Source organism: Fukomys damarensis, unplaced genomic scaffold (genome assembly GCF_012274545.1).
Source record: "Fukomys damarensis isolate Sample0158 unplaced genomic scaffold, DMR_v1.0_HiC HiC_scaffold_30, whole genome shotgun sequence".
NCBI lineage: Eukaryota > Metazoa > Chordata > Mammalia > Rodentia > Bathyergidae > Fukomys > Fukomys damarensis.
In genome coordinates, this window is record NW_022900942.1 from 57,877,585 (window position 1) to 57,889,396 (window position 11,812).

The window sequence follows — 11,812 nt, forward strand, 5'->3', positions numbered from 1 at the left end:
GTGTTCATATTTGAATAACAATTTGTCCATCTTCAAGAAATGGGATTTTTGTATGCAATAATATGCAGCATGGATGTACATATTTGAATAACAATTTGTTCATCTTCTTCAAGAAATGGGATTTTTGTGTGAAATATGTTACATTGACTGCCTAAATGATGGGTCTACATGGTCAGAATTCAAAATTAGATGTGCGGTAAGCGTGTCCTGATGGTGTCGAGTCAAGCATGACTTTGAGTTGTGGAGGGAGGCACGCAGGCAAATTTCCTGCTGTGTGGCAGCTCTGGGTTAGTACTCAGGGCAGCCGTTCAGACGGACAGAGCCCTGGGCTTCCATGGCTTCAGAAATAGGGACCAGCTTCTGATTGACTTGAATATTCTTTAGACAGCCAAAAAATGACCTCCACACTGGAAGGTTCAATGTCTTCAGATTGGCTGAAAGAGAAAAGCAAGAGGCCCTTGATAAATACTTCATTCTGCCGAATGAAGGCACACTGAACTTGACAGACAGTTGTAAGGAAGAGCAAAGAGGACCCCATGGCTCATCCCACCCGGTCCTTTCTTCCTCTTCAAGCAGGTGTCCAACAATGCCTGCCGGGATGAATCAGCAACAAGGCAACTCCTGAGTTCTTCAGAGTAGGAGATTTCACAGTCCTAATCAATAGGCAATAACCTGAACTCTGCTGCTTTCTATGGGTCATGAAAGGCCTATAAAATCAACAACCAGGCAGACTATTCGGAAGGATGCAAAGCAGTGAAGAATGAAGAGCCTCTTTCCAGGCAGAATTCCAGTCTCAAACTTGCCTCCATCTCCACCTGCCTGTTTCTCCCACTCCGGTCCCACTGAGCCTAATAACTCAGCAGCAAGAATAAGCATCTGGGGATGAGAGATCTGGTTTTCTGCCTGATTCTTTGCTGATAGCAGGTTTCTGAGTTAATGCAACCTCTTAAAGAGAGGCTTATAAATTACCAGGCTTGGGGCGAGAAGAGTCAGCATTAACATGGCTGGGCCTGTGCTGAGCAGTGCTCACAGCCAGCTGCTAGGTGTCCCCAAGTGTTGCACACAGGGCCTCACCATTCCCACCCAGTGGAGGGCTACCCTGCTCCTGACCCACGTGGAGACCACCATCTTTGTTGGGTCAAGAGTGGACAATGGACAACACAGGTGTGGAAGTAGTGAGGGTGACAGTCACCTGGGACACCACCAATGTGCAGAGACCCTTGGGTGCCGTGGGGTGGGAAGGTGAGCTGCCCGGCTGTGTGGCTGTTGTCCTTGTCCAGCTCCAGGTGCAGGATGTGTTGTTTGATGGTGACTGGAAGAAAGGAAGCTGGTTAAACCCATCACCCAGGGAGAGTGCTTCCTGGACTGTGGTGTTGCCACTGGCTTCGTTTTGATTCATTCCCACGGGACCCATGGCATACTACCTGCTGGCACTTGGCCCAGCTCGGTACAAACTCAACTCACTTCTTAGTGCCAGGCAGCATGAGGGGCTTCCGCATGCATCACCCAATTTATCCCTAACACGAATCTCTGCAGAAGACATTACTATAATTTTCATTTCCCAGGTGAGAGGCTGAGACTCACTGAGGACCTGAGCAGATGCTTGGTCTACAAAGAGCTGCGATTCAAGCTCTTATCTCATCTCCAGAAGCCATGCTTACTTCACGGGACCTCAGCTACTTTCCAAGTAGGCACTGGCTTCTGAAAACGGATGCCAAAAACAGTTGACACATTTTTGACCCGTGGAAGCAAATTCCTCCCATGTTAACAATCTGAGCTAATCACAATGTATTTAGCTTTGACCAAGCAAAGATTGCTACTGATAAAAGGTATTTGAGCAAATACAGGTTCACCTGTCTTTAAACTAATATCCATGAGTTATTAATAAAAAAAAGATTCTACTTGAGAAGATATGTCTGCTCTCTACTGTTAGTTTATCTAAATAGTTCACATTCACATTAACTGATTGTTGAAAAAATAGCCCAACAATGAGACTTAACTATACTGTAGTGAGAGCAGACACTCACTGAATGCTGCTTTTAGACGTGGGGCTAAGCACTCTGCACTCTACTCCATTAATGTGCACACCCTGTGAGGAGAATGCTACTTTTATCTTCTCCATTTTACAGGTGAGGAACCTGAAGGGAAAGAGGATTTAAATCACTTGCCCAAGGTCACAGAGGTAAAGGATGGTGCTGAAATGTGACCTCTTTTCTTTCGGCTTCAAACCCAAAACTTAAATCATAATGTTGTATTACCTTGAAAAAATGAATACAACTTATCAATTTGCTGGACACGCGTGTGCACGTGCACACACACACACACACACACCCCAAAATCCCCCAACACAGGAAGTCACGGAGAACTGCAGGCTGCAGCCACAAATAACATCCACGCAGTGGGGTCGGCAATGGCTGAGCGAAGTGGGTGAGCTGCCCTGGCGGCGCTCGGAATGACGGACTGAGGCCACCTCGAGACATCCAGATCCATGTGAAAAGGGACGGCGTCAGTGTGCGTACAGCAGGGGACTGGATGTCATACCTGCCACGGAGTGCCACTGCCCCTCACACAGAGCCTGCTTCGGGGTCACTGACGTCGACATCCTGCCCGCTCCGCTGTCCACAGAGGCTGTGACCTGCAACATACGCACCTTGCTACTTCCTTCCGGTACGCAGAGACGACACTGCTTCCCCTCTTCCCTCCCCAAGCAGGGCCATGCAGACAGTCCACAAACACTTTGAATAACGGTCCCCCAGCTCCCGGCAAGCAGGCTGTAAACCCAGGCCTCGCCTGGAGCTGTTGGCAATGGCCACGAACCAATCCCTCCGAAGCCAGACCCCATCCAGGGTCACGGGTGAGCACCAGCCATCCTTCCCAGTCATTCGTGTGTGACAGGGGCTCTGTTTAGAATCAGATGAGTTTGGAAAACAAAAATGCTGGTGGTGGCCCACAGTCTGTTGTAAGGTTCCAGCCAGTTACGACCGAGACATTGAACAAGCTGAATGAGTGTATCTGTCCCGGGCCCCTCACGGTGCCAGCACTCAGCACCTCAGTGCAGAATCTTACTTCCCACTGTCTAGTTTGGGCTCCTCCAGGACCTTCCAGGGCTGAATCAATGCAAATGATAAGACACCATCATTGATGTGCCTCTGTAAAAAACTTACATTTAATTTGCCAGTATCTAGATGGAGAGTCTATCCACAGGCTAAACAATGTGACTTCCAACGCCATCAGGTCTTGGTTTTGTTTCTTGAGATGAGTTCCTATCCAGAGACTCTCACCGAGGACCCTTCCCACCCTTTCTCTGAAAAGGTAAGTCTCGTCTCTACCCCCTGGAAGGTGGATTGTGCTGCTTCTCTGGGTGACAGGAGACCTGCTTAGATGCAATGTCTACAACTTCAGTAGGAAGTGTGTGAGGGGCTGGGTTGTCGGTCAGTGCAGATCACTCATCTGATGTGCAAGAGGCCTGGGTTCAATCCTCAGCACCAGGAGAAAAAGTATTCTAGGAGTTTGGGACATTTCATTTTCTCCTAGCACAATTTCCTCTCACATTTAATAAACAGTAGAAAGACAGAGATAAAAGGAAATAGCACAGCCTCAATTTTTGACTCAAGGCCTCAACTATGAGCAGCTTCCTGGAAGAATTTGTTTGTAGAGAGACATCTTTGAGAAAGAAAGAGATATAACTGGGTGGTTGAAAATAAGATATTGATGCAGGTCTGTGAGCGATGGGGAGGATGGGGTAGGAGAAATATAAACTGAAGAAGGAATCCGTGAGAAACCAATGGAGAACCAGCGGGGGACCCAGTGACCGGTGTGGCTGGAGCAGTGTGGAGAGACTAAGAGGACAGACTGATTCCATGAACAAGACCACAGGCACAGCTGTGGCATGGTGGAGACAGCTGGGGAAAACATGTCTGGTACTTCTGGCACTGCCCTTCTGAATAAAAGCAGAGATGTGATGAGGCTGAAGGTAAGGAAGGAAAATGGACATCTAAGAAGTCCTTGGAAGTTTCTCTAATCCTGACAAAAGCCCTAGAATACAAGCGTTACTGTCCTTATTTTATAGATACTGAAACCAAGTCTGAAAGAGGTTAAGAAACTTCCCAAGGGCTCTATAACCAAGTGGTACAGCTGGAATTCCCCCTGACTTGTGAGTTTTCCCAATTTTAAAGATGAAGAACAAAAACATGATGATAAAATTACTTGCTAAACTAAAATGACAAGTCATCTCCAAAGCTAACTTAAATATAAAGCTATGTTCACCCAGAAGTCATAGTAGAAATGGAATCTGGTTTCTACCTCCCACTCCCAGGTCACCAGACTGCTACGTACCTTTCCTGCCTCCATATAAACACTTAAGTGCTGTCCTCGTTGACTTCCAATATGTATTAGGATCCCAGTGAGACTTCTTGGGCGAATGCTGAACATAAGCTTGAACTCTGGCCCCAACAGCACTGAGTTAGCTTTGGAAAGGAAAGAACAAACAATGAAAGTGTAATAATTAAAGACAAAAGGTAGAGTTCTGAAGACTCAGAGACACGAACTCTGCCAAACTGCTTCTTACCCAGGTTGACGTGACCTCCTTCTTGGGAGAAATAAATGCCTTTCTCCAAAGAGCCACTCAAGCAAGGAGATACCCCAAAGTTTGTCAAAGGGGAATCCAAGGGTTTTAAATCCAATTGAAAGTTCTTCAGGCATCCCACAAAGCTGTTTTGGGGGAGGTTCTGTAACCAAGCAGAAGAGAAAGAGTTCATGACTTATGACTCCGCAGTGTGCATTGGCTATCCAAGCTAAGGGGTATTGAAACTTACTGGCCAACAGGATTTATCTCCCTGCTTCAGAGTCCTGTGGGCTTGCCTGTTCTATTTGGCTCCCTGCCCAGAGTATCAAGGAAAACCTGTCTGGCAGATGTCTGGGGAGTGCTGAAGTTGGAAGGATCTCCACGCCAGGTGGAGCATGAGCAGGACTGTGGGGCGGTGGAGGTTGCCTGCTGAGGCTAGAGTAAGAACAACCGAGGGTGGACCCGGCCCTGAGCCACACAAACTGAGCTGCCGTGTGGGGAAATTTCCACCTTACCATTTACAGATCTCACCATCGCTTTGCAGGAATGGACCACTCTTGAGGGTCTCATGAGCTGGAGTGAGAACTTAATGCGAGGCAGCTGATTGAAAAATGAGGCCAAAATGTTCCAAAAATAATGGAGTGCCAAACAGCTCCCTTCGGTGTTTGGCTCAGTGTAGTACCCACAAAGCACAAATGCTGTAGAGTTACAACAAGATGACATGGGTGTGCATCATGGGTGGGTGTGAGGGTAGACCCTGGCCCACTCTGGAATGGAGGCTCCTTGCTTGGCCCAAAGGCTGGGCTTCTGAGGATTTGTATTTCCTTGTATCATACCCCAGATGTTCTCTGTATGTACATTTTTCCGGAGAGAAGGACTGTAACATGTTCACAGGTTCTCAAGATATTTACAAAATTCTTTTTTAAAATCTTAAAAATCATTGAACAGAAAACCCCCCAACTCCCTTCTAGAATCAATGCTTTCAAGGCCCTGGAATCCTACACCACAGATGCGGATACAGTAATGTTGAGAGACAAGGGTGATGTTAGTCATGAATGCGGTGCTAGCATCAGTGGTAAACGGCTGGCTGGTCGCCTCATGAAGTTTTTAGTTTCTTAAGAAGCCCTGGAGTCCAAGCTTATAAAGAAAATCTGCCTTAATTACATCGATTTCTAGGCCCACTCTTGAGTCCTGCCACCTAGTGAGAAATCTGAGCCTGAAACCAAGCACATACTTCTCAGGGTGTCCATAACCTGCCACTGAACTCCTTAATGGCCAGGTAGGGAAGGTACCCTTGGAAAGGCTGTGGAGGAGGACAGAGAAGATGGTTCACACCACCAGGATGCAGGAGGCTGTGGAAAGAACCCTGGCTGTTAAGGGTATTGTAATGGATGCTGCTCTTGGTCCCAGATGTTAGGAAGCCAGGGATAATTAAGGTGGGTTTTTGTGGGGATTTTCTGGACCAGGATCAAACTCAAACTCAGGTCCTTGTGCTTGCAAGGCAGGTGGCAGAACCACTGAGCTAAATCCCCGGCCCTGATTAAGGTGGTTTTTAAAAGATCCTACCCAGGTCAGAAGTATACTGAAATTGTGCCATCTTGTGATTTCTCCAAGATGAAGAAAAGTCTACATTAACCTTGAGGACCCACCACAGCAATTAATATATCCTACATTATGTATGTGTTATTGTGCATAGAATATAAGCATGTTATGATTTATGTATGATATACATAGAAAAGTTACTATATATGAGAAAGCTAAATAATACTTTATTGCTTGCTGGAGCTTTGGCCTAACCCTCCAGCAAAATTCCAGTGGGCCAGGCAGTGCCTGGTGGAGACTGGCTTTGGCCAGGTCAGGCTGAAGCCCTGGAGTCCATGCTGGTGGAGAGAACCTGCCTTAATTATGTCCACTTCTCAGCACACCTTTGCATCTGGGCCCTTCCCTGCCTCACTGCAAGGAAACGTCAGACCGGAATGCACCAGCAGCTCTCAAGAAAAGGAGGAAAAAATGGCTGTACAGGGAACACGGTTGGCAGCCTGAACTGAGGACCATTGTACTTCACTTTGTGGGAGAAAAAGACAAATCTGGGAGAAGATGGACAAGTGTGTGTGGCGACCCCAGGTGACCCAGGTGCAACTGCTCTGCAGAAGGAGGAGAGGAGGGGTGGCAGCCCAGCACAGCCGCTGAACCTGACACACCCACCAAGTGTCCCTCCCCTGGGGACAGGGGAGCCCTGACTTTTCCTTAGCCCAGGGTTCCCAGTTTGGTTCTAGGGATATTTTAAAAATTTAAATGCTGAATAACACTGAAATGTATATATTTAGTATGTTCTTCCTTTTCCTTCCTCTTTCAGTGCTGGAGATTAGACCCTTGCATATGCCAAGCCTGCCCTCGCTGAGCGACACCTCCAGTTTTCTTCCTTTTTTCAGTTCTCTGTCCAGCCCTCTAATTAGGACAAATGACAAATTTCAGCTCTATGCTAATATGTCTTGAACACTCCCTATTCACTCGGCAAGCTCCCAGTTCTCTAATTGAAAGGGGGACAGGCCACACCATCAAGCTAATGATACCGTTTCATTTCTGTGTATTTATTTTTATGGTTTTGCACTATTTGTGGCAAAGGATAGTGGGCTTCTGTATATGAGAGAGAGAGAGAAAGAGAAAAAAGGCCCTCCAAAAACACAGCCAAGTTCAATAGCAAACTATGAAGTAAATGCTTTGTCTGAGTACAGCAAAGATGGCGAAGGTGGCACAAATTACTAAAGTGGACCTCACTCTCTTAATCCAAGATTGCTTTCTACCTAAAGCCTTAGATGTGTGTGCGTTTCCTGGCAGAGGAGCTACAGGCCTTGTGTGGGCAAAGACATGGAGAAGATCTGTACTCTCTTGTTGTCTGGGCACTTGTGTTAACCTGCACCTAATGCAGGAAGGCTTCTGAGGGAGGAGTGAGGCCCTCTCTGTGGCCCTGTGAACACTCCATATTGCAAAAAACATTTAAGGCATTGTGAGATTTTTATACATCTCATAGCCTTATGGTGGCGATATTATAAGGTGGATTTGTCTTATTATGTTTACCTTTGGCTTCCCTGATGGAGACCACCCCAGGTAAACCTCTGCTCTTGGGCTGCCAGTGGAATTTCTGGGCAAACTGCCTTCCTGGGCCCTCAGGCCATCCACACGCAGGTGTCCCCTTCCGCCATCTTGCCCAAACACCACCTGCAGAGTCAAGAGAGCACATGCGTCAAGTTCTTACCTCTGAGCATTGCTGCTGCATTTATTAGCAGTCGCTGAACATTACTTTTTGTTGTTTCCTACCCTTCCGTTGCTATAAAAAAATGAGGTTTTGCTCCTGTTTATTCCCTCACCATCGTTTTGTGAGACTGTTAGGTATTGAACAAACTATTAAACAAACTGGAAAGGGCAGATAAACGGTTGCTCAAAAGTGAACTAAATAAACAGATACAATTGATCTGGAAATTTGTACCAAAGAGGGGCAACCAGAGGCATGTAAATGAACAAGGAGCTTCCCAATAAAGAGAAGGAGTATTGTGTAGAGCTGAGAGGGGTGGAAGTCGACTGTGTACCTGGGGAGGCTCCCAGAGAAAGGAGAATGCAGCCCTTCTCCGCTAACATAAGGGGCAAGGCGTTCAACCCTTTGCTACAAGTGAGGACTACTGTGGACTCTGCCGTCTCTCCAGTGTCCATGTCCAGCTGCAGCCTCGAGCCTCCTGAAGGGGACACGTGGGGAGGCAAGTCTGGGCTGCTGGTCTTCCCCAGCCCGAAATTTTTCTCCCTGGTCACAGGCCTCCTCTCCACCTTCTCCTCCTCAGCAGACGCCCACTGCTACCAGACTGCTATAGAACCGACTGTTTCTCTCCCCTCCCTGTGCAGCCATGGGCCAGCCCTCTGCTCTGCTCCAGGGCCACCCAGACCCCAGCTCTGCACTTCTGCCGCAGTCTCTCTAGAATCTAGACGTATGAATAGCCTTGCGTGGTCCCCACTTCTATTTCCAACCACCCCCCTATTTCTTCCGCTGAAGAGAGGTTAAAAACCATAAATCTGCTTTACTAGTTTAACTCTCTTCCTACACTGCAGAGACACCTGGAATGAAATCCCAAGTCCGCACGGTGGCCTTCAAAGCTTAACGACCTGGCTCCTGCTCCAATGCCTCTCCTGGCTCTGCGGTTTGTTCCACAGGCTCATTCCCCTGTGGCGTTCCATTTGCCTCTCCCTCTGCCCAGAGCACCTGCTTGAATATGGACAGTGGCCTCCCTCTGCAGAAGGCCTTTCCTAACTACCTGCTCTAAAACAGTCTCCCTACTCTGCTTTGTTTCCTGACCTTGCTCCAGTGTTTTCTGAAGGCACTTACCCACAGCTGACGTTATGAGAATTCTGTGCTCATGTGCTCTAGAAGAGCCGCTCATGGACTAGCTGTTGAGTGACTAAGTGAATGCCACTTGCCAAGCCACTTAGGTTATCTGAGTATCAGTTCCCTTCTGGGCTTACACTGTATTTTTAAAAATCTGGTTTGCCATGAAGCCAGAGCTGGGATGCTAGGGCTGTGAGTCTTTCTGCTTGTGTGATGGGGAAGACATTCAGGTGCAGAGGAGGCTCTGGAGGCCTGGAAGTGGCCACTGCAGGAGGCAAATGGTCCAGGAAACAGGGTGGATGTAGGCCAGGGGACAAAACAGCCGGGCGAGGACAGAGGGGCTCTAAGGAGCATGGCGAAGCCCACCTGGGCACTGAGGGCATCAGTGACACATGATGTGTGCAGCAACCCCAGCACCAAGACACTGGGTGCCTGACGCCTCTGCCCACACAGGCTTTCCTGATGCTCCATCCTGTATGCCTGAGAAAGGTGCTGCTTCCTGTTTTCAGTTACTCAGACAGTGAAGGGCACCCCAGCTGGAGGTGCAGGTTGAACATCCCTCACCGACATGCTTGGGAACAGACGTGTAAGAAGTTTCAGATTTTCTGAATTTTGGAATACTCACATGTACATAATAAGATATCCTAGATAGGACACAATTCTAAACACAAAATCCATTTATGTGCATATATACTATATACATATAACCAGAAAGCAGTTTTTTTTTGGTACCAGGGATTGAATTCAGGACCTTGCATTGTAAGGCAGGCATAGCTCCACTAAGCTAAATCCCCGGTACCAGAAAGCACTTTTACACAATGTTTTTGGCCTGTCTGTAATTTGACTACAACCCGAGATCAGGTCTGGAATTCTGCATTGTGGTGTCATGTCATTGTTCAAAATTTTGGGCTTTGGGTGCATTTTAGATTTCGGATTTCTCAGAGTGCTCAGACTGCTGTAATGTAGCCAAGATCTTACCGTGTGCCACTTCCCATCATTGTATTTTTCTTTACTTTTGAGCCTCAGTTTTTTGCCTGCTGCCCCCAGGGCAAAGACCAGGTGTCCTTTCAACAGGTAAAGTGCCATAAAGGAGTTCTTGGTGCCCGCGTAAAACACCAGCCCCCTGGAGGAGGTCGTGTGTATGTCCACAGAAAACTCTGACCTGTGGGGAAAAGAAAGCAACAGGCAAGGAAGGAAGGGAGATTGTTACTGTTTTTCAGCTCTCATAGCTGGGAGAGTGGGTGTGGTGCATATACCCAGACTCCCATTTTTCCAGGGCACGAGCGAAGTTCTGTCCCATGCCTCTCTCGCCCTGCCCCTGGAAACCACCACTCTATTTCCTGTATGTACGGATTTGCCTGCTCCAGGTACCTCACGTAAGTGGAATCAGACTGTATTTGTTTCACGCAGCAGCCTGAACTCCTTAAGCCTGAGGAGTGTGCCTTCTATTTGTGTATATTCACAGAGAGGGAAGTTGTAGAAGGAGGAAGGATCACACCGAACAAGGATGCGATCCATTCATAGGGTGAGCACTTCCTCCCTCTGTAAGACTCATTTAACATTAAGGCACAGACATAAAGATTCACGCACCTCTACAACTCTCCAGCCTCATACTTCCTCTGTGCTGGAAGAGGAACTACACACTGTGCAGTCACAGCAGAGGTTGAAAGGTAACATTCATTAACATGAACGGTTGCATGGACTTGGACTTACGGCTGAGCAACAGTTACTGTCTATGACAAGTGATGGCCATCCACTCCCCCATTCAGCAAGTAACTGTGGAGCAAGTATAAGGCTCTGTGCTGGGCTCTGGGGAGGCATTTGTGTACAGTGCGCCGCTGTGTACACGGTCCCCGGATACCCTGAAAGGAATCCTAAAGATATGGCAGGAAATGCGGGTAGCAGCTGGCTGCATCCTGCTTTGCTGGGGGCTAATGTCTCATCACACAGCGGACTGGAGGCCTGAGCTAGCTCGGTCCTGCTTATAGCTGTACTCCCAGTGCACAGTACCTAGCAGGGACTCGATAAATAATTACTGAACCGAATTAAGCAGTAAACGGAAACTCTGGAGGCAGAGCCTGGAAGTGGCAGGAAGAGTTACACTGTTTATTCTCTTTGTTTTCAGTGGTGTGAGGCTGAGAAGTAATCTTCAGATTAGCAAATTTCCTGGAGGGGAACATTCTTCCAAAGGAAAAAGAAGTCCGTGCTTGTTAAAGGAAATCGCCCAGATGGCAACAGCGAGCGTCTGTGAGTCAGAGGGCTGGAGGCCGGGGGCTGGCCTGCAGAGGAGGGCGGACGCTGGCAGGTGCTCCAGGAGGGGAAGCACCTCGCGGATGCAAGAGCTCCGTGGTGCGACTTGACATTTGCTTCCCAGAACTGTTTCTTTAAGCAATTTTCTTCCAGAAAAGGCTAACTGACTAATGCCCTGAAAAGGCGGCAGTGGATGCAAATCCCAGAATGTGATATCGTCGCTTTGACTATTCACGGCTAGAGGAGGAGACAAGAAATGCCACTTTCCTATGTTCACCCTGGGGTTAAAATGATGGCACTGGCTTTGGACGAGAGTCAAACATTACTAGAATGTAAATCAGGATGGGAATAGTAAAATACTTGCAGCTTTCTGAAAATATAAGCCTGTAATTCCTGAAAATATAATCTGATGGCTACCATATTCGGCACTCAAATAGTTTCACATAAATAGTTATTAACGATGGATTGCTTTTTTATTGTAACCTTTAAAATGTTACCTTTTTCATTTATGATGTATAACTTAGAGCTGGACGTGAAAGGACTGCATCTAGAGACTGGATCACCAAGAAAGCAGACAACTTACCTCACTCAAAGTGCAGGGGGAGAGGGGCGGGCTGCGGGTGGGC

General features: G+C 47.6%; 1 protein-coding gene across 3 annotated transcripts in view; it reads right to left on the bottom strand.

The window, feature by feature from the left end:
* Positions 1-11,812, bottom strand: part of Lama3 (laminin subunit alpha 3) — a 216,352-nt gene continuing 204,540 nt past the window's right edge. For all 3 annotated transcript variants that reach the window (XM_010638727.2, XM_010638728.2, XM_010638729.3), the window contains 7 exons: positions 9,915-10,098; positions 7,643-7,783; positions 4,568-4,727; positions 4,336-4,466; positions 2,542-2,635; positions 1,193-1,312; positions 1-434 (listed from right to left, as the gene is read on the bottom strand). In XM_010638727.2, the coding sequence (XP_010637029.1) occupies positions 289-434; positions 1,193-1,312; positions 2,542-2,635; positions 4,336-4,466; positions 4,568-4,727; positions 7,643-7,783; positions 9,915-10,098 (976 nt within the window). In that variant the 3' untranslated portion in view covers positions 1-288. The remainder of the gene's footprint in view (positions 435-1,192; positions 1,313-2,541; positions 2,636-4,335; positions 4,467-4,567; positions 4,728-7,642; positions 7,784-9,914; positions 10,099-11,812) is intronic.